This window comes from Natrix helvetica (assembly GCF_964273705.1).
Source record: "Natrix helvetica genome assembly, chromosome: 1".
NCBI classification, from domain to species: Eukaryota; Metazoa; Chordata; class Lepidosauria; order Squamata; family Natricidae; genus Natrix; species Natrix helvetica.
Genome location: NC_138548.1, coordinates 331810567 through 331837747, shown reverse-complemented (window position 1 = coordinate 331837747; position 27181 = coordinate 331810567). Strand labels below are relative to the sequence as shown.

Sequence of the window (27181 nt, the reverse complement as noted above, 5' to 3'; positions counted from 1 at the left end):
TAGATAGATAGATAGATGATAGATAGATAGATAGATAGATAGATAGATAGATAGATAGATAGATGATAGATAGATAGGTAGATAATTGATGTGGCAATATTGGAATATAATGGAATAAAAGACCAAGAATTAAAGAAATTAAGAAAGTATCAAGATCTGAAAATTGAAATTGAATAATTATGGCAAAAAAACCCAGCCTCCCAGTGGTTATTGTCACATGGGTGTCATACCCAAATATCTTGGACAGCACTTGGAAAATCTGCGCATTGACAAAATTTCCATCAAAAGGCCACATTGCTCGAATCTGCCCATACACTGTACTACACCAATGTATTACGACATCCTAAATTCTTGGGAAGAATTTGATGCATATGAAGGCTGACACCAGCTAAAGAACTGGCAGATGTGGTTTATTATTATGAATATTATTGTCATTATTGTGGAATAAAAGTCTATGTGGTTGATAGAGAATTGACATTATTAATCTGTAAAACATTCTGCTATAATTGATGTCTGTCTGGAAGTAATTCCATATTTGTCAGCTCTGCTGAATAATCAGTATAGTCGTATAACTTCGAGCCAAAGAGTTGGTACTGTAATGTCTGTTTTCTGTGAACATTGTAGGCGAGTCGATGGAGCCAGCCAGCCTTTTCCTGGCAGAAAGTTATGCACATGTGGGAAACACATTTTCAGTGTTGTTTTAACATATTTCAGGTGTAAATAGAAATGCTTGGCAGGGCGTGATGATTTTCTGTTTCAGTGATTTCGTTAGGAAAATAATCTCTGAATGCAATCAGTTCGTAAACCACCCAAAAGAAGCAGCAGCAGCAGCAGCAGCAGCAGCAGCAAGAAAAGTCTTTTCTGCTACAAGACATTTTAATTGCTTTAATTGTGGTGAAGTTGTAAAAAAAGAAAAAGAAAAAGAAAAGCTTGTGGTGAATCCAATCAATTTTTGTCAGTCTTTGAATGACCTCCCTAAAGAAAGCAGGCTTTGTCTCAGTGTTGGGGCCTCCCCTTTTCTCTTTATGGGTATTCTGTGAAAATGGTGTCAAAACATAGACTTTTTTTAAAAAAAGAAAAAGAGGATTTTACGATTTGTGGGGAATTGCAGCTAAGGAGAGCAAATGGCATTGAATTTCTGTCATTCCTTTCTTTGCTGTAGGAGGATTTTTCTCATAGTCTAGGATGAGCACTCAATGAATGTCAACCATGAATGTCTCATAGGACTCTGGGAATATGCCAGAGTTCATGCGGTCAGACAGCTGAAGGAGATGAACATGTAGTGGAGTAGAGTTGCTCAAACTGGTATTAGTTATTCAACATAGACAATCTCCAAAGGCCTTAGGAAAGACTCAAATGTTACTAGTTTTCAGAAGGCCATTAGAAAGGGAGATAGTGTCAGAGTTTGTTGCAGAAATTTCATCCAGAAAGCACACACAGATAACTGATTCAGCAGGTTTCATTAACTTATTTATATACATAGTAACACATGAGTAAATGTACAATACCAATAGTGGATTCTCCAACGTGGTAGTAGTTACAGGCAAAACACAGGCAGAGGAGAGATTAATTTCAGTTCAGAGTTCAGCAGTTAATACAGCTAAGCCATGCCCAGACTTCTTACTTAAGTTTCTTTTTCCAAATAAGCCCCATTGGCTGACTTGTTACCATGCCTATTCATTGGCTGATCTTGTTACCATGTTTCTGTCAGTTCATGAATATTCTGACAGATAGCCATCTTTGGGAGATAGCTGTTCCAGAAGAGGGAAGCCACCTTAAAGCTCCCCACGCTGATCCAAATTATGCTTGAAAATGAAACAAATAGCCAATGCAACTCCCACAACAGTAGTGTCACTTGACAGTACAAGTCCTGCCTACAAAACGCAGGTCTCTGCATTTTGAACCACTTGAACTTTTTAGGTGGTCTTCAAGGGAAGCTCTATGCAGAGAGAATGATTTCAATGAAGCCATGAGATGATAAATCACAAGTAGCTGTCCTTAGTGCATCCTATTCCAGGTAAATCCTCAACTGGTGCACAGCTAAGACTGGGCAAAGTCCCGCTTGATAACATCCTTCATCTTTGAAGAGTTTGAAGATAGCTATTACAGCAGTATGAGCTCTGAAAGACTCCTGAGTTACAAGCCTGACCTCATTGCAAGAGGTCAGTCCCATTGAGAATCAACTTATATCAGTAGGCTTCTGAATTATCAAACACTCTGTTTTCCTTGGATTTAGTCTGAGTCTGTTCTCCCCATCCAGGTTCTTAGTCCTGATTGAGCCACAATAAAACAGTACCCCCAATTCCCAATCTTTGCAAGTGGCCCAGAAGTATACTGTGGTCAAAACATATCCTTTAATATTTTTTGACCCCAACTCTTCCCCATCCAAGTCTCAGCCCAGTCATCAATGAGATTTGTGCATTATCATATTAATAAAAAGTAATATTGATTCCATAGCAATTTGAGAAAGTCCACAGCTTCCTTGCCAGTATCCTGGTTATTGCATTCTAACCCAGCTGTTTTCTTCACAGCCTGCCCTCTTTAGAGTACATTGAAATAGTCTAGTTACTGTATGTGGTGTTCAGTGAATAAGTTGCAATCACCAAGACTTCCTGGATGAGGTAGAAACGTAAATGTCACATCAACCAAAGCTGACCATGGTTTCCACTTCCTGTTCATGTATCTGAAATCATTCAGTAAATTAGAAAGTATGAAGAGTATAGAAATAGAACAATGCAATTGTATGTTAGTCCACATTAATAAATTGCATAGAAAACATACATGCTACAGAAAGTTCAGATGCACCAGAGCTTAGTATATCAAGCAGTTGCTCATAGCTCAAAGTGGGCACATAAAAGAGGGAGTAATACACTGCAGTTTTCTAAGCGTCGATTAAAATAAAATAGCTTGGATGAGGTATGCAAACTAAATAAAAATTTCTGAAATATTTGCACCAAGTTTCCATCAAATCCTTGGACTCCACAGAAAGTTCTGGTCATAACTGACATGCATCAATGTAACGATAATAATACATCCATTTATCCCCTTTAACTGCAAACTTTAAAAAGATCCCCATGAGCATTCATAAAATATTTTGGAACATGCTTTCTTACTTTCTTTCAAATCACAGTGTAACTCTAAACCTATATTTAACAAACATAGGTTGTTTGTTAAAAGAAAAGTCTAAGCTCATAATGGTAATAAGATTTGCTGCAAAAAGCAACCATTCCTAACATTTTTCAGCCACCTCACTAATAATGGTACTGATTTTCAACTTCCATGGCAACTAACTACTCCTTTATCTCATCCCTGGCATTTTTGTTTGAGATGCATAAAATGAGATGAATGGTTAATCTAGTGAATTGTGGTTAATCAGTAGTGGTTTATTTTGTGGGCTCCTTTTTCCTTTATTGGCCTCTATTTTTGAAAAACAATGGGTTTAGAACTCAGTGTCATGAATGAAGTGGATTGCCTGGGGAAACTGGAACGTGGGGTGGGGGTTGTGTATCCGTTGGCCTTTGTTACTTTGGAAAGTGGTTGGACTAAATGCTGTACTGAGACTAGAAAAAGTAAAAGTGTTGAAACACATCATTTGTCCAAAAGGAGGTTGACCCCAATTTTGAAATGACAGTTCCGCTTCCCTCACAAAAATAGGAGTGCACAGGAACAAAAATTATAAACATTCCCCCAAATCCATGCCCAACCTCTCTCGTTGCTTTTATTTGAAGTTTATTTATAAAATTTCTATTTATACCACCCATCTTACCTGAGTGGCCATGGGCATTTTATTAAAAATGTAAAAAGAAACTCACTTAAAAAAACAATAAGAAGAGTTAAAAAGCTAAGAATGACAAAAATTAAGAATTGAAACAATTTGGGGGTGGGTAGCTTAAGCTTCCAACCCTCCCCAGGGTTGCCTGCCACTCTTAGACCCCCATGCCAGTTGGCAGAACCAATCTTGACATTCTTCCAGAAGCCAGAAAGTTGGTGGTTGATTGGAAGTTGGAAATTTTCTTGTAACAGCTAACAAATGTAACATAACATATTTAAGCGGACAACATTTAAATATGAGCCAGCAATGTGCAGCAGCTGCCAAAAAAGCCAACACAGTTCTAGGCTGCATATACAGAGGGATAGAATCAAGATCACGTGAAGTGTTAATACACTTTATAATGCTTTGGTAAGGCCACACTTGGAATGCTGCATTCAGTTTTGGTCGCCACAATCTAAAAAGATGTGGAATCTCCTGAAAGAGTGCAGAGAAGAGCAACAAAGATGATTAGGGGACTGGAGGCTAAAACGTATGAAGAACGGTTGCAGGAACTGGGTATGTCTAGTTTAATGTTCCAATATCTCAGGGGCTGTCACAAAGAAGAGGGAGTCAAACTATTCTCCAAGGCACCTGAGGGTAGAAGAAGAAGCAATGGGTGGAAACTCATCAAGGAGAGAAGCAACTTAGAACTGAGGAGAAATTTCCTGACAGAACAATTAATCAGTAGAACAACTTGCCTCCAGAAGTTGTGCATGCTCCAACACTGGGAGTTTTTAAGAAGATGTTGGATAACCATTTGACTGAAGTGGTGTAGGGTTTCCTGCCTAGGCAAGGGGTTGGACTAGAAGAACGCCAAGGTCCCTTCCAACTCCGTTATTCTATTATTCTATACATACACTGGCAGTCATATACAACAAAGTACATTCCCCAAAAAGGTGGACCGGAGGGGGGAATTAAATAGGATAAAAACAAAAGAGAAGAAAATGAATCCTTGTCAACTGAATTTACCTTCCTGTAAAATAAGGCATGCCATGTATAAAATTATTTTTACCCCATTTTCTATATACAATGATCACAGGTGTATATACACACCTTCCTTTCCCTTCCTTCCTTCCATCTCAGAGTGAAAAAGAAAAAAGAAAGAAAGAGCTAAATAATTTTACGGAGAAAACATGAAGAGAAGGGTCAGGACAGTGAAAAGGAAGAAAAGAATGGGAGGGGGAAGGACTAAATTGGATGGAGAGGAGAGAAGGGCATCAGCAGTAAAACAGGGAAATAAAGAGAAGCCATATAAATAAAGTCATTAAAGAGTTGAAATTCCTTAGGTAAGAGTAGGGGTGAACCTGCTCCATGTAAGTCCTGTTGGTGATCTCATCTTCAAAGACATTCAGGCTTTCACCAAGGGATGTGAGCAGTTTGGGAGAACTCAGGATTCATTTTTGCTGTTTCTCTAATGCATTGTAGCCCTTTTTTGGTTAAAATGGGCACTGTCTGAGCAGGACTAGAGGGTGAATGTTTGCAGTGAAGCTGGAGAGTAGGAAAAGGACTGTCATTATTTCTGTGGGATGCTTTGTGGTCTCTGAGCTTGGTGGTTTTCTTGTAGATGGTTCATTACCAAACCAGGTAACATAACCAGTGCCTCTGTGTCTTTATTTCTGTTGTGTCATGGATCCCAGTTTTCTTGTAGAGTACTCTCTGACAGGCAAGGCAGGAAAAGAAGTCATTTTCAAGAGAGTGTGTTGTCATTGAATAACATCTACCCTGTTTTCCCAAAAATAAGATCTCCCCAGGTAATAAGCCCAATCAGACGTTTGAAGCATGCGCTAAAATAAGCCCTCCGCTGAAAATAAGCCCTCCCTGAAAGTATTGCAACATAGCAGCAGCCATGAGGTGACACACTCACCGCCTCCTGCACCTCAAAAATAATAAAACCTCCCTGAAAATAAGGCCAAGTGCTTATTTGGGGAGGGGGGGTTCAAAAGAAAATAAGACCCTGTCTTATTTTCAGGGAAACACGATTGTTATTTTGATGTAATATATTTTCTGTGACTAAAGGAACCTATTGCTTCCATATTTATATTTCAATGGTGAGATAAACGCCTTGTGTTTTTGTTAGCTAAATTAAGTATCTGGGAAACCAGACTGCTTTCTGTATTTGGTTAGATAGTTGATCATTATGTCTCTTGGTAAATCTACCTTTTTTTAAAAGAATTTTTTTTATTTTTGAATAAACACAGACAAACAAAACACACAAAAAACACAAAACCATCTTCCATTATAAATTGTAGAAAGTGTGCCAATTGGTTACAAAAACTTCCGTGCATCCCTTCCACAGTCATCACCTACAATTCATATCAAATTATATATTTTAAATCAAATATATTTATATATATTACTATCATCATACCCCAACCGTCATTTGACTATAATTGTTTTTACGTCCTTTTACATAAAATATTCCAAAATTTAAAGAAAAACCACATAATGGCATTCCGTTAACTGTTTCCATTATCATCAGGTAATATTACATCTTTATGACATATTCTAAATAAAAAAACATATTATATTTAATAACAAAGTTTCTAGACCTCCTTTCTTAATCACTGTTTACAATTTATATCCAATTTCATTTTATCAAATCAGTACATATATATACATTATTTTTAACTAAATTTGACCTAAATGTTTAGTATAAGCTTTCATACATAACAGAATTTCTAAACTTCCTTTCATAGTCACCATTTGCAATTTATATCAGATTTCCTCTTATCAAACCAATACATATGTATACATTGTTATCATTATCAATTATTTATCTAACTATATCCATTATCACTTCATTTTTTACATAATGCTCTAAATTTAACTAAATTTGACTAATTTTTTTTATTATAAGCTTTCATATATCAACCTGTGTCTTTCCAGTAATAGTGCAGTCTTATGTCTTTTGCCATTTGTGGAATTAGTCTTCTGGTTGTTACCTTAATAAGGTTTGTATGGACTTCTCTTCGCAACTTGTTGCTTGTTGCATATCTTATATAATCTCGAAACCCTCCATCTGCTTCTTTAATCAGCTTATCTTTGGTTATCAATAGTGCTTCTGACAAAATTTCTCTCCTTAGATCCATCAATTCTTCTCTTTCTTCTTCTTCTATACCTTGAAATCTGGGGTAGAACTCCTGTCCATCTATCTCCCCTTTCCATATTCCACTCTTTCCATTTCCAACCATGCTCAGTTCACTGTTGCTATCAACAATTATCTTGTCTCTTTGTTCATTTTTCCCTTCAGTTTTTAGGACTCTAACCTCCACTTTTTCCATTTGATGAACACCTTCAATTTTTCCATCAAATTTTACTGTTTTACAATCTATGTTTTCCAAACTCTTCTCAATTTTCTCTGTTACTTCTAACAATTTTTGAATTTCAATCATAATCTTTTGCAATGTTAAGGTTTCTTTTTGATGTTGTGCCATTCTTCCAACTGGTAAACACTGCCGCTCTAGCATTCAAAACTTTTTATTAGATTTGACGCAAGTTCATTTATAATCTTTCAAAACAAGGCTTTGTTTTCACTTCTCTCCAGCTGCCAATGAAGCTCCCAAAGAGCACCTGCATCAACAACCCATGCTCTTCTCCTTATCACTCTCTATAAACAAGCTGAAGAACCTTGAAATGCAAAGTCAGGACTCAAGCCTCCAGCCTCCAAATGGCAGTGTTACTTCCTTTTCCTCTGATATTACAACCCTCTTTGAATTCCTTTTATATCTTCTTTATATTCCAGTCTTAAAAGAAACAAAATTCTTAAGTGAAGCAAAATAGAAAAAACCCCCCATCAAAACCAGTATTATAAAAATAAAGAAAAAGATTTTAATCCATAGGTAAAAAAAGAAGAAGAAAAACTAATCTGTTCACTTTAACAAATAGGAAATATTTGCAAAAAATCCATCCATAAAAGAAAATTTAAAAAAAGATAACACACTGTCCAATGTAGCTTAATTTTGCTGCTAATTTTCTTCTGTTTTCAAATTTAATTTAGCTTTAATTTTTTTTTGGGGGGGGGCAGTCTCTTTTATAACAATAAGATTTCCTCACCAGATGGACACACTTTCTCTTTCCACTTTCCTCCAGTTCTGGAGCTGTCCCAACTTCAGCAGCTTTTGGCTGCGCTTCTGTCGCCGGCAAGAAGAGATTCTCTTGGATCAATCAGGGACTTTGCGGTGTCCGTGAGATCAGCAAGAGGTACTCTTCCCTGTCACTGTCTCTTCGGGACAGATTAGGTCCATAAGGACCATCCAGCGGCAAAAGTATCGACTGCGATATTGGAGCTCCGAGATCGCACGTTGTGTCGTTGCAACATCAGCTCTTGTCTCCCCTTGGTAAATCTACCTTGATGCAAGCTTTCTAGGGGTCCAACCTACACTTTCACACCAGTGTTCTTTTGCATTTAGTAAGGGTGAAAACAAAAGCATTATGGATTGAAATACTTTGCAGAAGGATTTAATTTCATTCAATATGAGAATACAGAATAACAGAGTTGGAAGGGACCTTGGAGGACTTCTAATCCAACCCCCTGCTTAGGCAGGAACCCTACACCACTTCAGACCAATGGTTATCCAACATCTTCTTAAAGACTTCCAGTGTTGGGGCATTCACAACTTCTGGAAGCAAGTTGTTCCACTGATTAATTGTTCTAACTGTCAGGAAGTTGCTTCTCCCCTTGATGAGTTTCCATCCATTGCTTCTTCTCCTACCCTCAGGTGCTTTGGAGAATAGCTTGACTCCCTCTTCTTTGTGGCAACCCCTAAGATATTGGAACACTGCTATCAAGTCACTTCCGGTTTGCTCGGAGGGTCGTTTTAACTGTTCCGAAGGCTTTAGAGAAGCCTCCAGACGGTCCCTGAAGTCTTCGGAGCGCTCAAAACGATCCTCCAAGCGAACAGGAAGTGACTTCCGGTTGGCTCGGAGGGTCGTTTTGAGCACTCCGAAGGCATCAGGGAAGCTCATGAAGCCTCCGGAGGGCCTCCGGGTGGGGGAGGCTTTTTTCGCCCTCCCCAGGCTCCTATAAAGCCTCTGGAGCCTGGGGAGGGCGAAAAATGGCTTTAAAAAAGGGTGAACTCAGCAGGCCAGTGTGCGCCTGCGCGCTGGCCAGCTGACAGGGCAGCGCCTCGCGTGCGGTGGGGAAATGGCTCTGCGTGCCACCTCTGGCACACGTGCCATAGGTTCACCATCACTGTTCTAGGTGTCTCTGGTTCGTTGCTTGATTATCTTTTCCAGAATCTTCCCTGGTATTGAGGTCAGACTGATCTTAAATCACTTTTTTCAGTGCTGTTGTAACTTTGAAATGTCACTAAATGAAAGAGTATAATTTGACAGCTACCGGTAACAGTTCTTTTTTGCACATGAGTCAACCTGGGAGCAGCCCAGTATATTTCTCTCTCGATCAGATTCCTCTCATACATTTGCAGTCTGACATAATGGAATGACCATTTGCTTGTAGAAATGCTATTCAGAAAATGCCGGAGATAAATATTCTGTTCGTGACAGCAAAATCATGGTATAGAAGTAGAATTAATGAGAGTTACTAACATACAAGACCATGAACAACTTTGACTATATCATCACACAGAAGGAAATGGCTGTTTCAGGCAATAGAGGTGCTAAGAAGGCAGGGAACCAATGTTATTGTGCTACACAACAAGCATTCTTCTCCTAAACTATTTTGCTGCCCTGAGATGTGACAAAAGGTGTTGTCTTGCTGATGGTGTATTATTGAGATGTCAGTTTGCTCTTGTGTGATGGAGGATATTACAACATTTTTGTCTCAAGGAGAAAAATGATTTAATTGGGCTATGACCAGAGGAATGGTGCTATTAGCAATGGCATCAGATTTAGCCAGTGTTGGAAATATAAATAAAAGACAGGTTGGATATACATAGTGCCCCCCCTCCTTTTTGGAGACCTTCAGTTCACAACTCTATATGTTGTTCATTTCCCTCCTCCAAATGACCAATCGCTTTGTTTATTTGTGTTTCTATTTGCAAGTACTTTTCTTATATGCCACTTGGGAGCTGTGTTATTTTGAAAACCAAGGAACAAATAATTTAAATAAATTCATAGCTGAGTTATTATGTCCTCTTCATTTCCGTTGTTTATGAAATGGCCAGATCACCTTTGCCCTTACCATTTCCCCAAAGAGTCTGTTGCAAATATGTTTCTCTTGGCAAAAATAACTAAATCTGATTTTATGCTATGAACATATTAATGTTTGGGAATGGAGCTACTCCTGGACTGGTTTTACACGCAGGATATGTGCTCTGCAAAATTTGCGATTGGAATCTGAAACACCCAGTTTGCACATCCAGTGTGAGCATTATTTCAAATTGAAGGATAGTTGGTATATGATTGATTAGGAGAGGGGTGGCAGAGGGATTGTGGGAATTGCAGTCTGACATATCTGGAGGCCACCACAGTGGGGAAAGTTTAATTCCTTGTTGACATCAGGACTATTTGACTTTTGCCCAGCAGAAGACAATTGTAACTAAGACACTATACCGAAACATCAAAACTTGTGTTAAATCAATTCATTTTTTTCTCTATTTCATATTATTTATTTTATTTTATCAACAGGATTCTAATACAAAACAGAATAGCATACATCAAACCTATCATATACATTTAACATTAAACATATAGAATCCACCCCGGCTGGATGCTGAGGGGGAAAAAAAAGAACAAGAAAAACTGATAAATTCCCTCCCCTCCCTCCCTTTACATAATGGATCTAAAAATAGTTATAAACATTCACATCCCGATTTACTATATTAAATAAATAAAGTGAGGGGATCTCTGTCTGACAATGAAACCAAACCAACATCCAATCATAGTATATATGTAAAAAAGGAAAGAAAAGGAAAAATCAACAGGTTAGCTCAAACATTTTGAATAGGGTACTGCATTATTCACATTATTGTTAATAATATGCAAATTTTCAGGCCTGAGGTCACTTTTAGCCCTTTAAGCATGTCTAAGGACCTCTGTTAAAATGGCTGCCACTGGGGCAGATTTCTTTGTTTCCTGTTTTCTTGGACAGGATTGCACATTTCTAGTCTTTTTTTTCCATCTAGGAAAATGTCTGCACTATCCCCTGCTTTTATTTTCTAAATATTTTTTTCCTTAGATTTTGTTCTCATTATTATATGTATGAGCCCAAGAGACATTTTGGTTAAAACAATGTTAGAGGTTGGTGTTTGGCAACATGCCAATTTGTATCTTATTTGCCTTTAATTAAAAGGTTACTTCAAATATTTACTGAAGTGGGACAGGAAACCCTGTGAGAATGGATTAGAGATGTAGGTGTGCTATAAACACACATTGGTGCCTACAGACATATCCTTGCCCGACCTTCCTCTATAGACATAGGCATGCATACATTTAACAAATGTGTAGATAGCATTGTACAGTTAGTCCTCGACACATATCCGTAATGGAGCCTGCCCATTACAGTTATATGTCATAACAGTCATAAAATGGATAAGTCATATGACCAACCTCATTTTAAGAATTATTGCACCATTCTTGAAGGCTAGAATCATTAAAGAAAGGATGCAAGAGGAGGGACAAAATAAAATGTGAATGGCAAAAATTAAAATATTTTAAAATTATTTTAAATATTTGAATTGTCTCACACAAGTTGTCCCACAGTGAGTTGGACACGGCCAGCTGTGAGAGTTGGCCTCATCCAGTTGTCCCGTTCCATGCATTTGATGAGGGCAATGCCAGCTCATTGCCGTCTTATTGCTAAGCAGTCCATGTAGGCAAGTCTATGGAATGGAGTCAAACTCAATTCTGAAAAGCCCAGCCCTTTTCCTCAGATGTATTTTATATTGAAAGCTGCAAAGATGAGAAAATTAAAACAAAAACAATTGAAAATTAATTATTGAAAGGCAGGTTGTTGAATTTTGCATTTCTGTGATGTGAACCGCACACTTATTTCACAAATGTTGCATTTGCTTCAGCAGGAGAAGGCAATCATCCAGCTAATTGCCGCTCAGCAGCAAGGTAGCAAGCATGAATCCCCTCATAAATATATTATAACTTTTTGCTGTAAAATGAACTGAGCTTTGGTACCTGAAATTGGGCCTTGGAAGAAACTTAATCACAGCACTTAAGTTTCATAGCCCTGATAAATAAGAACCATGTTTGACCTTTACTGTGGGGTTTTGAGATGCCACAAGGGAAATTCTTGTTTGCGATGCCAAATTTCCTATGAGATTTCATTCTGTCAGCTCCGTGTGCAGCAGTGACATTGATTTCTTCTCCATGCTACTTCCTGCCAATCCAGATAACAAATTTCCCTTAGCAGGTGCCTATCAAACCGAGTTTTGCCTGGTGGAGGAATGGTGTGGCTTCATTTATTAATCATTAGCTGCAATGTGATGAACCAGACCTTAATCTTTAACTCTGTGGATATTGAAAAAGATGGGGGAGGAATGGTCATAGAAGCAGAGCCTTTTTCTGACGAAAGGGAGAATTTTTATTGTGGAAAAGAATAACCCAAATTCAAATTCTAGTTTATACCAGTATTATTCATGCTTGCTTTGTACAGAAAAATCTGTGTTTCCCAATCTTGGTGGAAGAAATCTTTCTGTGTATTCTTTCAAAGCAAACTTTCCCAATTTAGTATCTCCCAAGTGAGTTAGACATGTTGGGAATTTTTAGAGTAAAAAAACCCAATTTATGCAAGATGCGAAGTTGGGGAAAGCTACAGTAGACTGTAGAGTATTTTTAATGGGTCTATTGTTTTTACATAAGATAGAACAAATGCAAAATAAAAAGCACCTCAATTTTAATCTTTGTTAGGGCTGTTCATCACTTGAAATTCAAAGACAAAAAGCTTACTTGAGGCATCTGGGACATTCAGCTATAGGGTCCTTGGTGCTCTTGGAGCTTGGTTGTTACCTTACACAGGTTTCATTACCTGATGATGTTACCTAGTTGGGTAATGAAATATCTGCAGGAAAATAACCAAGTGGCACCAAGAACCCCATAGTTCAGTGATGGCTAACCTTTTCAGCACCGAGTGCCAAAACTGGAACATGTGCATGCACCGGAGTGCCGGAAACCCAAAGACCAGGTGCACATGCATGTGCACCAGCCAGCTGGTCTTTGGGTTTCCAGTGTGCACATGTGCACCAGCCAGCTGGTCTTTGGGTTTCCAGTGTGCACATGTGCACCAGCCAGCTGGTCTTTGGGTCTCCGGTGCGCACGAACACCAGCTGGCTGGCGTGCATGCGTTCTCCAGAAACCTCAAAAGGAGCTGGTGATGGCACCGGTGCCCAGAGAGAGGGCTCTGCATGCCACTTCTGGCATGCATGTTCGCCATCACGGCCATAGTTCAACCCTGAGCTACAAATATTCCCTTCTAATGATACACTCAGGTATATTGGCCTGCAACTTCTTCAGCCATGTTGTTTTCCTAGAATTGTGTGGCTGTTCAGGCCGAAGAAAAGACACACTTGGTTGAAAGAGTTGCACACAGGTGTTATATACCTCATCTGCCATGTACAGTGGCATCTTTGACTGTTTTGACATATCAGAAAATGAATGCAGTCTTGGACTTTATATACCTTCAAATTTGGGCTGACTTTGAAGCAAGTAACTCATAACAGTATTATTTTATGAAGAGCTCTCAGCAAGATGAATTGAGAGGTTAAATATGCATCCCATTAGTTATTCTCTAAGAGCAGACTTTTCATTAAATTGTGAGAGGGCCTCTTGGTTATCCAATTTAAAAGTGGTGCCTGAGTTGATTCATTTTCATTGTGCCTCATTTTCTTCTACATTTCATACTGTATATTCAGCAAGTCAAGAGAGGGACAGCTGTTTCTGAACCAGGATTTACCTTCAGCCCTTTGAGTGACGTGTAGTGGTTGCACTTCAAAAAAGTAGTTCGTAAAGTAAATGCCAGCTCATTGATATTAACATGTATATAGTTAAAAGGATTAATCTGTCATATTTCACTGAGCTGAGCAAACCATTTCAGTGCTTTGCACAGACCTAATATATAATTATTTTTCGTGTCTGCATCAATGCAAATTGTAATTATGGGAGATAACTTATGGAAGCCTTTGAAAGCTTTTAGGGACTATATTTAGTCCCGTGACCTCAGTTGGGTTGGAATTTCAAGGTCTGACTGAACAGCAAAACTAAAGTGCTTTCTGTAGATAGAAATAGCTGAGAAATCATGTTATGACTACTCTTGTATGGTTAATAAAATAAATTGATGAACAAAAACCTGGAGTAGCTTTACTAAATTATGTAGAAGTGTGAAGCATGAACTTCATTGCAAAAGCCTAAAAAGCAGAAATTAACTGGGACTCTTCTGTAGCAAATCAGTAATGGAGTGGAGAGGAGAAAAGAAGATGGAAAAAGAAGAAAAAATTGTGGAGAGATTTATTTATTCCACAAATTTATATAGCCACCACCTTTCTATATAGGTGGACTCTGGGTGACTTACAACATTTAAAAATCTACTGCCTACCCTGTTTCCCCTAAAATAAGACCTCCCCGGAAAATAAGCCCAATTGGGCTTTTGAGCATATGAGCTAAAATAAGCCCTCTCCCAAAAATAAGCCCTCCCCAAAAATATTGCGACACAGCAGCAGCCATGAGGTGACCACGCTCGCTGCCTCCTACACCTCAAAAATAATAAGACTTCCTCAAAAATAAGGCCAAGCGCTTATTTTTGGGGGGTCAAAATAAAATAAGACCCTGTCTTATTTTGGGGGAAACATGGTAATAAAAACCCATTAAAAAATCCACCCCACCCCCAATGACTGCAACAACAAAATCAAATCAGCTACTTGAGTGGCTCTATCACCACTGACAAAACCCATGTTTTAGGGCCTTTTCAGAGTGAAGACCAACCATATAGCTCAAGGAGGATGTTGTTCCATACAGAAGGAGCCACCACTGAGAAGGCCCTTTTTTGTCATCCCAGCAGATGACAATCCATAATCGATGGGACTGGTAACATGAGATGCACCCGAAGGCTCCAGCTGGTTCAGAATGCAGCCGCGCGGGTTATTATGGGGAGTACTAGGTACTCCCATGTAACACCTTTCCTGCGTGAGCTGCACTGGCTGCCTGTGGCTTTTCGGGTGCGTTTCAAGGTGTTGATTGTCATCTTTAAAGCGCTCCATGGCTCGGGACCTAGTTACCTGCGGGATCGCATTCTACCCCACACATTTCTGCGACCAATCCGCTCTCACAGAGAGGGACTCCTCCGGGTACCTTCCGCTAAGCAGTGCGGGCGGGCGGTGCCTAGGAATAGGGCCTTATTATTATTATTATTATTATTATTATTATTATTATTATTATTTATTTATTCACATTTCTAAACCGCCCCCTCTCCCAAAAAGGGACTCGGGGCGGTGTACAGTCCACAATAAATCACAGATAAAATACAAATATAAATAGGGCTATAAATATATGTATGTATGTGGAGGAGGTTAAAATTAAGAGTCCTGTACAGAAGAATAAATATGAGGCTAAAAGCCCTAAAAACAATTAAAATTAAAAGATTACCCTTAAAATAACCAGATGAGAATATACTACCAGGAGTTCATAGATGTAACATTTATAATCATGCCAGGCCAGCTAGTCGGAACAGGTGAGTCTTCAATTTTTGATGGAAGGAGCGGAAGTCCGAGGTGGTTCTAATGTCGGGGGGGAGGTCATTCCAGAGGGTTGCGCCCATCACAGAGAAGGCTCTACTCCTCGGCGCCGCCCGCTGGCATTGCCTAGTGGACGGCACTTGGAGAAGGCCCTCTCTGTGAGAGCAGATTGGCCGCAGGGATGTATGTGGGAGGATGCGATCCCACAAGTAACTAGGTCCTGAGCCATGGAGCGCTTTAAAGATAGTAATCAGGACCTTGAAACGCACCCGAAAAACCACAGGTAGCCAGTGCAGCTCGCGCAGGAGCGGTGTTACGTGGGAGTATCTAGACCTCCCCATGATAACCCGCACGGCCGCATTCTGGACTAGCTGCAGTCTCCGGGCGCGTCCCAAGGGAAGCCCCATGTAGAGAGCATTACAGTAATCTAGGCGAGACGTCACCAGCGCATGAGTGACTGTGCGTAGGGCATCCCGGTCCAGTAGGGGGCGCAATTGGCGCACCAGGCGAACCTGGTGGAACGCCCCCCTTGCCACGGCTGCCACATGGTCATCCAGTGACAGCCGGGCATCTAGGAGGACGCCCAAATTGCGCGCCCGTTCCACAGGGGGCAGTAGCTCGTCCCCTATGGCCAGCGATGGAGTCAGCTGGCTGAACCGAGGTGCCGGAAGCCACAGCCACTCAGTCTTGGAGGGGTTGAGTTTGAGTCTGTTGTCCCCCATCCAGACCCCGACGGCTTCCAGACACCGGGACATCACTGCGACAGCCTCTTGGGGTGGTTTGGGGTTGAAATGTACAGCTGCGTATCATCAGCGTACAGATGGTATTCAACCCCAAAACCACGGATGATCTCGCCCAGCAGCTTCACGTATGCATTGAACAGAAGGGGCGAGAGAACCGACCCCTGCGGCACCCCACAAGAGAGTGGCCTCGGGGTCGATCTCTGCCCCCCTGTCAACACACATTGCATCCGGCCGGAGAGGTAAGAGTCGAACCACCGTAACACGGTGCCTCCGACTCCCATCCCCTCCAGCCGGCGCAGAAGGATACCATGGTCGATGGTATCAAAAGCCGCTGAGAGATCTAATAGGACCAGGATAGAGGAACAACCTCTATCTCTGGCCCTCCAGAGATCATCAACCAACGCGACCAAGGCTGTCTCAGTGCTGTGCCCGGGTCGGAAGCCGGACTGGCGTGGGTCTAGATAATCGGATTCATCGAGGTGACGCGGAAACTGCTGCGCCACCACATTCTCAACAACCTTCTCTGTGATGGGCCCAACCCTCTGGAACGACCTCCCCCCCGATATTAGAACCACCTTGGACCTCCGCTTCTTCCGCAAGAAACTCAAGACCCACCTGTTTCGATTAGCCGGCCTGGCCTAATTGTAACTGTAATTGTACTTACAGGGAACACCCACTACTGACCTTCCTGGATGGCTTTTTAAATTTTAAATTTTGGGGTTTTAAATTGGTTTTAGAATTGTTTTTAATTATTTAATTAGTTTGGGTTGTATATACAGACGGTATGTTTATGTTGTTTTTGTCTGATGTTTTATGTTATGTTTTGTTGTTTTATACACGAGTCCCTACGGGGAGAGGGGGCGGTCTATAAATCTAATAAAACCTAAACCTAAACCTAACATATCCTACCTTCTTATCCTGGTGGCCTGGGTGGATATAATAGTGGAGAGGAAGTGTTTCAAATAGCGTGGCCCCATGTGGAGCTTTCAAGGTGATAACCTGCACTTGTATCCAGAAGATTGTATTGTACCCAGAAGAAAATTGGCAGCCTGTGCAACTCCTGCAAAAGAGGTGACATATGTGCAAATCTAAACTTGTTAGAAGTACTCAGGCTGCTGCATAAGAACCCCATTTGCACAAGGGCTGGAACCTCAGTAGTGCTGCTCTCTAAACTCAGTGTTTGTTGGGGAAGTATAAAGGAAAAGGAATCAAGACAGCCTTATCTCATTTGGTAGGCATGGGGTAGATGTCACCCTGCCTTTTAAATACCACTTAAGAACACCCTAGAATCTTCTGCAAAGCAATCCATTACAATACAATACAATACAATACAGTACAGTACAGTACAGTACAGTACAGTACAATACAATACAATCCATTACAATACAATACAGTACAGTACAGTACAGTACAGTACAGTACAGTACAATACAATACAATACAATAGCAGAGTTGGAAGGGACCTTGGAGGTCTTCTAGTCCAACCCCCTGCCTAGGTAGTAAACCCTATACTGTTCCAGACAAATTGGCTATCCAACATCTTCTTAAAGACTTCTAGTGTTGGGGCATTCACAACATCTGGAGACAAGCTGTTCCACTGATTAATTGGCCTTACCAAGGCATTATAAAGTGGTATTAACACTTCACGTGATCTTGATTCTATCCCTCTTTTTATGTACTATTGAGGAAGGTACCACCTATACTGTACCTGTGCATGTTGTTTTTCTTGCCTAAATGTAGAACCTTACTCTTTTCACCATTGAATTTCATTTTATTAGATAGTGCCCAATGTTCAAGTTTGTCAAGATCCTTCTGTATCTTAAGCCTGTCTTCTGGAGTGTTGGCTATTCCTGCCAGCTTGGTGTCATCTGCAAATTTGATGAGTTCCCCATTTATTCCCTCATCCAAATCATTGATGAAGATGTTGAAGAGTACTGGGCCTAAAACAGAGCCTTGGGGTACTCCACTGCATACTTCCCTCCATGTAGATGCAGTTCCATTGAGGACCACACGCTGAGTGCGGTTGGTCAGCCAGTTACGAATCCATCTGGTGGTGATGCTGTCCAACCCACATTCTTCTACTTTATCTAGTAGTAGGTTATGGTCCACTTTATCAAATGCCTTACTGAAGTCCAGTTTTAACACCTTCAGGATAGGATCCCACAGTCTCAACTAGATTTTAATGAAGATTCCAGGAGACAGACATTCAGATGTGAGTGGATCCTTTGAATTGTACCCGACAGATTTCTGTATAACGCGCCCCACAACATTATTAGACTTGCGAAAATAGCATAGCAGAAATGGCTATTTCCTCAATCTTTTGACCAGGGAAGTGTTAAAATTGCAATGTGCATGGATTGTATTATGCTGAATTTCCATTTTTGGAAGTTGAAACTGAGAAGGAGACAGATGGTGATGTGGACAGATAACAAATGGTGAAGTTTTTTTTTTTTTGAGTGAATATATTAAATTAATGTTAAATGGCTACATCTGTTTCTCTGCTATTTTGTTCGAATGCACTGTATGTCATCTTCATAATTTTACAAAAGGGTAAACAGTTTATCTCAGAGTTCTCGGACACATTTTAGTATCACATTAAATTACATGTCATTATGAATAGCTTACTGCATTCTCATCTCGAGTCTTCCTTATTACATGTCTGAATAGTTTTCTTAGGCTAACTAGTTGTGACATAAACTCAAATGAAGCTGAGATTGACAGTCATCCTATAATAATATTTTACACTTGAAAAAATGTAGCTTTTAAGCGATATAGGTTTTGTAAAAACAGTTTGTCGACATGTTCAAAAATCATGAAAAAGTAATGAATACACTATCATAATAGTGGCTACATTGCATTGTAAAATTAAGCGTGCTTGTTAAATTCAGATGAATGTAAATAGATTATCTGTTTGCAGCCACATACATAGAACATAATAAACAGACAATCATCTCTCAAGGTTAATGTTTTGGTTGAGCATGCAGCTTCTTCATAAACAAAATCTGAAAGGATCTGATGTATTCCACCAAAATTTCAGAAATGAAAAGTTCGGCTACATGGTAAAACTGGCATCCCAGTTTAGCATTACAGACTTTAAAAGGGATTCTCATGATCACTTTTTCCTATCAAAAAAAAATCTTGCAGTTACAGTATCTATTACCAGTAATAAGTTACATTTTTTGCAGTGCCTGTATAATTTTAAACATTTGCTAAGGAAATTATTGTAAATTGAGGACTACCATATTTTTCTTAGTATAAGAGGCATCCTTTTCCCTCAAAAAACAGGCTGAAAATCTGGGTGCGTCTTATACACTGAATATATAATTTTTTGCCTCCCGAAGCCCCATCCCTTCACCAAACTGGCCATGTATAGCTTTTAGGAGGCTTTCAGAGAGCTTCTGGGGGCTGGGGAGGGCAGAAATGAGCAAAAAACAGCCTGTTCTTTGCTCAATTTTGCCCCCCAGCCCCCAGGAGCACTCTATAAGCCTCCTAAAGGTTATCCATGCCTTTTTTTTAAACCAAAAACGGGCCCAAAAAACCCTGTTTTTTGCTCATCCCCCCCCCCCCCCCCGGAGCACTCTACAAATCTCCTAAAGGTTATTCATGCCCTTTGTTTTTAAAAAAATGTGCCCGTTTTTGAAAAAAATGGGCCGTTTTTGGGAGGTTTGCAGAGTGCAAAATCTTTTTTTTTTTAAATTTGCCTCTTCAAAACCTTGGTGCGTCTTATACTCCAAAAATATGGTATCTGTACCATCTCAGGGTTCAGATCACAATAATTAAATGGTGAATTTTTAGGATCAGAAATGCGAATTCATCATAGAACTTGGGCTTGTAGTAGCTTGTAGTTTCTGGAAACTAGCTGTCTTGTGTCTCTTGGGGTGCCAGCTAATGAGTGGGCTGCCGAGGATCATCATATGCCTTTAACTCTAGCAAAAGAGAATAAATCACTGTGCATTGTCTGTAATTTTCAGCTGTAACTGCATACTATACCGATTGTATCACTACTCATTGGGGAAATTTTGGGACTTGTCTAATGGTTAAGTGGTCTAGTGGTTAAGATTCAAATCCCGCTTTAGCTATGAAATCCATCTGGATGACCTTGGGCCAGTCCCTCTCTGTCATCCCAATTCACCTCACAGTACCTCACAGCACCACACAGGGTTATTGTTGTGTGGATACTAGGAGGAAGAAAGTCTGTTGGATATGTTCACCATCCTACATGTGAAAATAATAAAGATGGGATATAAATAAATGAATGCGGCACACAAAAATAAATTAAAATTACTCCTTGCTTTTTGGTATTAAGGAGAGAGCAAAAGCTCCCTTTAGTTGGGAAGAACAGTTTCCTGGCCAGTCTTTTCTCCTTAATAAAGTGATTGTCATATATGTGTGTGGAGGGGAAATCTGTTCGTGTGCCTTTAGTTGTCCTAACAAGAATGGTCTCCAAAGTTCTATCTTGCTGTTTGAAATGTCTCATTGGCCAAAAATGGTTACAGACAGTCTCTTGGTTTAACTATTTATACATTTGTATTGAAAACAAATGGAACAGCAGTGTTTAGGCTTTTTTTTTCCAACATAGGGCATTTTGCAAAGGATAGATGGCAACTCCTTGGAGATACAGTTACTTGCATTGACAATCTGAGTTCCTAAGGGATTTATGAGTTAGAGATCTCTGTTTCCAGTGGTCAGTATTGAACTGAGATTCCTTGTGAAAATAGCTGAGTCTTCAATTAAATGTCTTACTGAGCTGCAAAGTGGATCAGGCAGCTCTTTGCCAAGTAGTTTTCTGTGTGTACCTTTTAGAACATTCTCTGTATTATTTTTCTAGGCTTTAAGTCATTAAAGTTCACCATACTTGGTAGTGCCAGTTCTGACTCTCAGAGCCCACCCTGTCTATAATACTTGACAGTAAGGCAAAGGTTCAGCCTTGTGTATAATATAATACTCTGAGATTTATAATTTTAAGATGCCACAGTTCATCAAGTGAATATATTTTCCCTAATTTAGTTAGCTAACTGTATCCAACTTAATCATGCATCTCATTTTCCTTTTTCTTTCTTGAATTCTAGATTCCTTTCTCTCTTGTACAGTTTCCTATATGGGAATCTTTAAAGGTAAGTCTCTTTATATAAAACTCTGTCTGTTTGATATGGTTTTTTAAAAAATATATATAAACTATTACAGATTAAAAGAGAAGACATCCCTCCCTAAAAGGGCATTGCAGAGTCTTGCAGATATAAAAAAAATACAGAAAAAGCAGTGAAAAAAACAAAGAAGAAAATGTCAGATATTTTTACAACCATTGCAGGTGTTTTGAGGAATGTGAAATCACTACAACATATTTTTTATGCATTCAGAAATTTGTGCTAGAGAGATGGATAAAAATGATTTGAATGGTGGAATTGTAAGGTTTGCTTGGATGGGTATAGTCTTATATCACACATTCCTTTCTACAATTTTATGTCATTATTCTAAAGTGTTATGGTATAACCCTAGAGTAATAGTTTCACCATACTGTGATACTTCTGAAGTGCAGAACTAATTCTATTTGTGGCACCTACAGAAAGACACTTGTATGAATTTGCAAGTCTTCTCCCATCTAAATAAGTAGAGTCTATTTCTTCTTTTTTTGCAATGGTAATAGTGAGTATAGAATTTGGACAGTTAACATTCACATATCTGAAAGGCTGAACTGACAGTTATTTTAATATAAATTGTGTCAAATGGCATTGCCCAAATATTGGTGTCTTCATCATCATCACCATCATTTTAGCCATTGTCTATCCACTGCAGGATGAAGGCCTCTTCTTCATGTTTCCAACCTAAACAGTCCTGAGCTTTCTTTTGCCAATTCGACCCACGATACGTGCTGATGTTGTTGATCCATCTTATTTCGGGTCCCTTTGTGGATGTTTTTATCAAGTGGGATCCATTCTATGATTTCCTTGGTCCATCTGCCATCTGTTCTTCTTGCTTTGTGACCATCCCTTTTCCTTTCCAATTCTTTTAGTCTCTTGATGATATTGTTTACTTTTGTTTGTTCTCTCATCCATGTGCAGATCTTTCTATCTTGTCTTGTAATGCCGGTATTTTTCTATCTTTGTTCCACTTGCAGCATCTGTATTGTTGTCTTTACCATGCCTGCCTTAAATACGGGAATGAAGTGTCTGGAAGTTGCATTTAATGCAAAATGGAGGAGTTAAACTGCTCGCCCAGCAGAAGTGCAATATGCACTGCTGTAGGAGCTCACATAACTGCCTGCGCCACTTATTTTGTACTCGTTGAAACTTCCAGATACTTGTCAAAGGCAGCCCCATGCATAGTGCATTGCAGTGGTCCAATTTGGAGGTGACCAGGGCATAAGTGACTGCAAGTAGGAACAGACACAATTGGTGCACCAGATGAGGCTGTCCACCTGGTCATTAAGCAGGAATCTTGAGTCTAGGAAAACCCACAGTGTACACTGGGTCTCTGGTGTAGTGCAACCCTATCTAACGCCAAAGATGGCAGAGTCTTGGAACTAGTGGGTCCCAATCCAAAACCACTTAGAACTCCCTCAGAGTTCAGCTGAAATCTCTTGTTCCCTAGATCCTTCCAGCCTCCAGACACTGGGATAATACATTCATGGCATCATTTAAATTGCCAGCGGTGGAGATGGATAATTGGGTATCATCAGCATCTGATGATACTTCACCCCATGGTGGCAGATGAGCTCACCTAACAGCCTCATGTTGAAAAGGAGAGGAAAAAGCACTGAACCCTGTGGGACTCCACATAGTAGGGGCTTAGAGTAAGAGCATTCTTCTTCAATCAACATTGACTGGTTTTAATTGCTAAATGGTTTTAGGACTTATTTTATTGCTAATTTTAGCTTGTATTTGAAACTTTATATATTTTTATGTGTTTTTTCTTGAAATTAAGAGTGAGGATGACATACACACACACACACACACACAGAGAGAGAGAGAGAGAGAGAGAGAGAGAGAGAGAGAGAGAGAGAGAGAGAGAGAGAGAGAGAGAGTTGCCTTGAGAAATCAACAGAGCAGAAAACAGAAGAAATGTAAACATTGATGATAAATAAGACTTTTTTTATCTCCTCCTTTCCCCATCTTAAATATGTACAGTACCAAACATAGTAAGGGTTTATTCTGGATTGTCTTCTCACAGCACCTGTGACTTTGAAGTATTACAGCAATTGTTTTATTTTTAATTATTACTTATGATTTTCTTAATTATTTTTTTCATTGTTCAGATTTTGGTTTGGCTGAGACGTAATACAATAAAACAATACAATACAATAGCAGAGTTGGAAGGGACCTTGGAGGCCTTCTAGTCCAACCCCCTGCCTAGGCAGCAAACCCTATACCGTTCCAGACAAATAGCTATCCAACATCTTCTTAAAGACTTCCAGTGTTGGGGCATTCACAACTTCTGGAGGCAAGCTGTTCCACTGATTAATTGTTCTAACTGTCAGGAAATTTCTCCTCAGTTCTAAGTTGCTTCTCTCCTTGATTAGTTTTCACCCATTGCTTCTTGTTCTACCCTCAGGTGCCTTGGAGAATAGTTTGACTCCCTCTTCTGACAAAACCAGCTTGAATACATAACATATCCCAATTTACCAGCTTAATATTTCTCTGTAAAATATCTTTAGAAGGACCTGTGGCATAGACCGTTCCTTGAAAGTATTATAGAAATTGTTTTATTTTTAATTGTTAATTATGATTAATTAGAGCCATGGTGGTGCAGTGGTTAGAATGCAGTACTGTAGGGCTAACTCACTGCTCACTCCAGGAGTTCAATTCCGACTGATTCAAGGTTGACTCAGTCTTCCATCCTTCTGAGGTTGGTAAAATGAGGACCCAGATTCTTGGGGGAAATAGGCTGACTCTGAAAACTGCTTAGAGAGGGCTGTAAAGCACTGTGAAGCGGTATATAAGTCTGTTTTATTGCTATTGCTATTATTAGGTTTTTTTCACTGTTCAGATTTTATTTTTGGCAGCTCATGGTGAGAATACTGACGTGCACATCGGTTAAAAAATCAATTGTTTTTGGCATCCGAAAGGTTTTTTTAAAATCCCTAAATGTAATCTGCCTGTCTATTTTTTAAACATTTCTTTTTCTTCTGTCTCTTTCTCATTCTCTTTTCACAGCCCTCTCTCTCCTTTCCACCCCCCTCCTCTCCCTTCCCATTTTCCCTTCATACTGTTCTCAGTGGCATTAAAACTCAGGCTAGATGAAACCCAGACAAAACTTTAAATCCATTTCCTTGCAAGCTGTGCAATAAGTGTTCTACCATTCACTTCTCCATCTCGGTGTAACGACTGTGCTTCTTTGGGGGATTGAACACTGATCATTCTGTAACACTAACGTGTCTACCATTTGGTTGGGTGCTCTTCCCCCCCTCCCCCGAAACCCGATTTCTAGGGCACCGTTTCAAAGGAGGTGATGTCACTTCCAGACAGTGGGAGTGTACTTGCCGTTCACCTAATGGTTGCTTTTTTCTTCCTTCCCCGTCTCTCCCCCTCTCCGCCCGGCCATGCGAAGAACGCTGTAGCCCCAGCTGTTCAGCAAACAAGCCCTTACTTTATTCATGTCACAAGAATGGTTATTCACAGTGGCTTTAAAATATTGTCAAAGACATTCTTGTGCACCATCTGTACGTAGCAAGAGCAAGGAGAAAGGGCCTTTACTGGCAACGTTAAAACACCCTTTGAAACCACTTAAGAATTTAGAAAGACACAGCTTGTGTGAAAACAAGCCGCCAAAGAACAGAAACACAGGGTGTTTCTCCAGGGCTTCCAAAACCTGCTTTTAGAGTGAAATGCAATCCTTTTTCTAGAAAACAAAGTCTCTCTGCTTCATTCATGTACCCCAAAAAATAAAATCCAAAGTGTATTTATTCTTCAAGGACTTTGCATTTAAACAACTAGTTTGGATAGCACCACAAAAAAAAAAGGTAGCCCAGTGAATAGCATGATTCGTTCAAATGCTACCTGGATTTTTGTAACAATGAATAAATTTATCACTGGTGGTGCAAGAAATAAATATACTATTTTAATGATTAAATTAAAATTTAATCTGGGGATTTTCTAATTTGTGGCACCATAAGTTGCTACTGCAAGCATGTACAGACCAAACAAGGAACAAAGCCAGATAGAGCTTTGGCATCTTTTATTTACTTAGTTATTTTGTGTTTATTTATGAAATGTATATGCTGCCCATCTCACTATTCAAAGTGACTGTGCTCCTGTTTTATCCTTGCAAGCCAAATTAGGTTTTAAAATGTTTTGCAGCCTTCCTGTGGGTTGTGATTCCTAATTTGAGAAGTCCCTAATTTGAGAATTTGGTGCTTCTTTGCCAATACCTTATTGTATAGTGGACTATTCTTTTGTTTCGTCTGCAAAATGGTCTTCAAAAAAGATTTCCTACAGAAATTTATTAGAATATCTTTTTGGACATGTAGGTTTATGGCAAAAGTTGGCAGAAGCTGGAAGGAATCTCTGAAAGAAGTCAGTCCCAGAATTGTAATAATAGGATTTAATCTTTGGTATGAGCTTTTTTAATGTTACTTAGTGTTGGGAGCTTAGTTAAGCCTGACATATATCATCATAAATGAGAAGAATATCTTTGAGCATTTAAAAAAATGGTAACCCGTTTCCCCGAAAATAAGACCTCCCCGAATAATAAGCCCAATAAGCCCAACACTTAAAATGACTCTCCAAGCAAACCGGAAGTGACTTCCGATTTGCTCAAAGGGTCGTTCTGAGCGCTCCAAAGGCATCAGGGAAGCCTCCAGATGGTCCCTGAAGCCTTCGGAACACTTAAAAAGACCCTCTGAGCAAACCGGAAGTCACTTCCGGTTTGATCGGAGGATCGTTTTGAGCGCTCCGAAGGCTTCAGGGACCGTCCGTAGGCTTCCCTGACACCTCCGCAGGGCGTCCGGGGAGGCAGGGGAGGCTGTTTTCACCCTTCCAAGGTTCCTATAAAGCCTCTGGAGCCTGGGGAGGGCGAAAAAAGCATGTAAAAATGGGGGGTCGCGCCTGAAGTGCACGCATACGCACTGGGGGTCGCTCATTGCATTATGGGTATGGCACGCCCGCACACGACCCCCCTGCACTCCCCCCACTTATGGCACGCGAGCCAAAAAAGGTTCGCCATCGCTGGACTATGCGGTTCTTCCTAGTGTAAAGGTGACAAGATTGCTTCACTAAGTTGTGTCAGATTGTTGACACTAAGAAAGAAAAGAAGAATAGCAACAAGTCTGAAACTATTTATTCTTTGTTGTTGTTGTTGTTGTTAGGGTTGAAGATATGTTTCTGTTTTGTTTCATTTTATTTGTTTGTTTTATTCTTTTGTACCTTATTTTCTATGATAAAACAGTAAATTTACAAATACAGTCTAACATTATTTATATAAAGTGTTTGCATCTAATTTTATTAGAATGTTTCAGTTTAAGTTCTCATTGGTAGAAGCAGGTACAACGATTTTATGGATATTTCAGTAGCTCAAACATTTTAAAGTAATGGTGGTCCTTGACTTTTGACCACAATTGAGCCCAAAATTTCTTTTGCTAAGCAATCAAGATAAGTGATTTTTTTTTTTTGCTTCCTTTGTAACTGTTCTCGCCACCATTGTTATTAAGTTAGTAGCATGGTTATTAAGTAAATATGGCTTTCTCAATAACTTTGCTTGTCAGAAGGTTGCACAAGGTGATCACATGACCCTGGGGCACTGCAACAGTCATAAATACATGCCAGTTGCCAAGTGTCCTAATTTTGATTACATTATGCTGCAGATGCTGCAATGGTCATAAGTGTAAAAATCAGTCATAGGTTACTTTTTTCACGGTTGTTGTAACTTCAATCACTAAACAAATGGTTGTAAGTGGAGGATTACCAGTACTTGCAGAATTTAACATTCTAAATGAAGTAGCATGGATTTTTTTTTTTAGAAAAATGATAAAGATTAGTTCTCTTTGTCCAGAAATAGTG

At 39.7% G+C, this 27181-nt stretch overlaps 1 protein-coding gene across 4 annotated transcripts in view; it reads left to right on the top strand.

Annotated features, from left to right (window-relative positions):
* SLC25A26 (solute carrier family 25 member 26) overlaps nt 1-27181 on the top strand; it is a 146666-nt gene that overhangs the window by 78668 nt on the left and 40817 nt on the right. For 2 of the 4 annotated variants that reach the window (XM_081936295.1, XM_081936297.1), the window contains exon 6: nt 21260-21304. The exons of the other annotated variants lie outside the window; for them this stretch is intronic. In XM_081936295.1, the coding sequence (XP_081792421.1) occupies nt 21260-21304 (45 nt within the window). The remainder of the gene's footprint in view (nt 1-21259; nt 21305-27181) is intronic. 4 annotated transcript variants of the gene reach the window in all.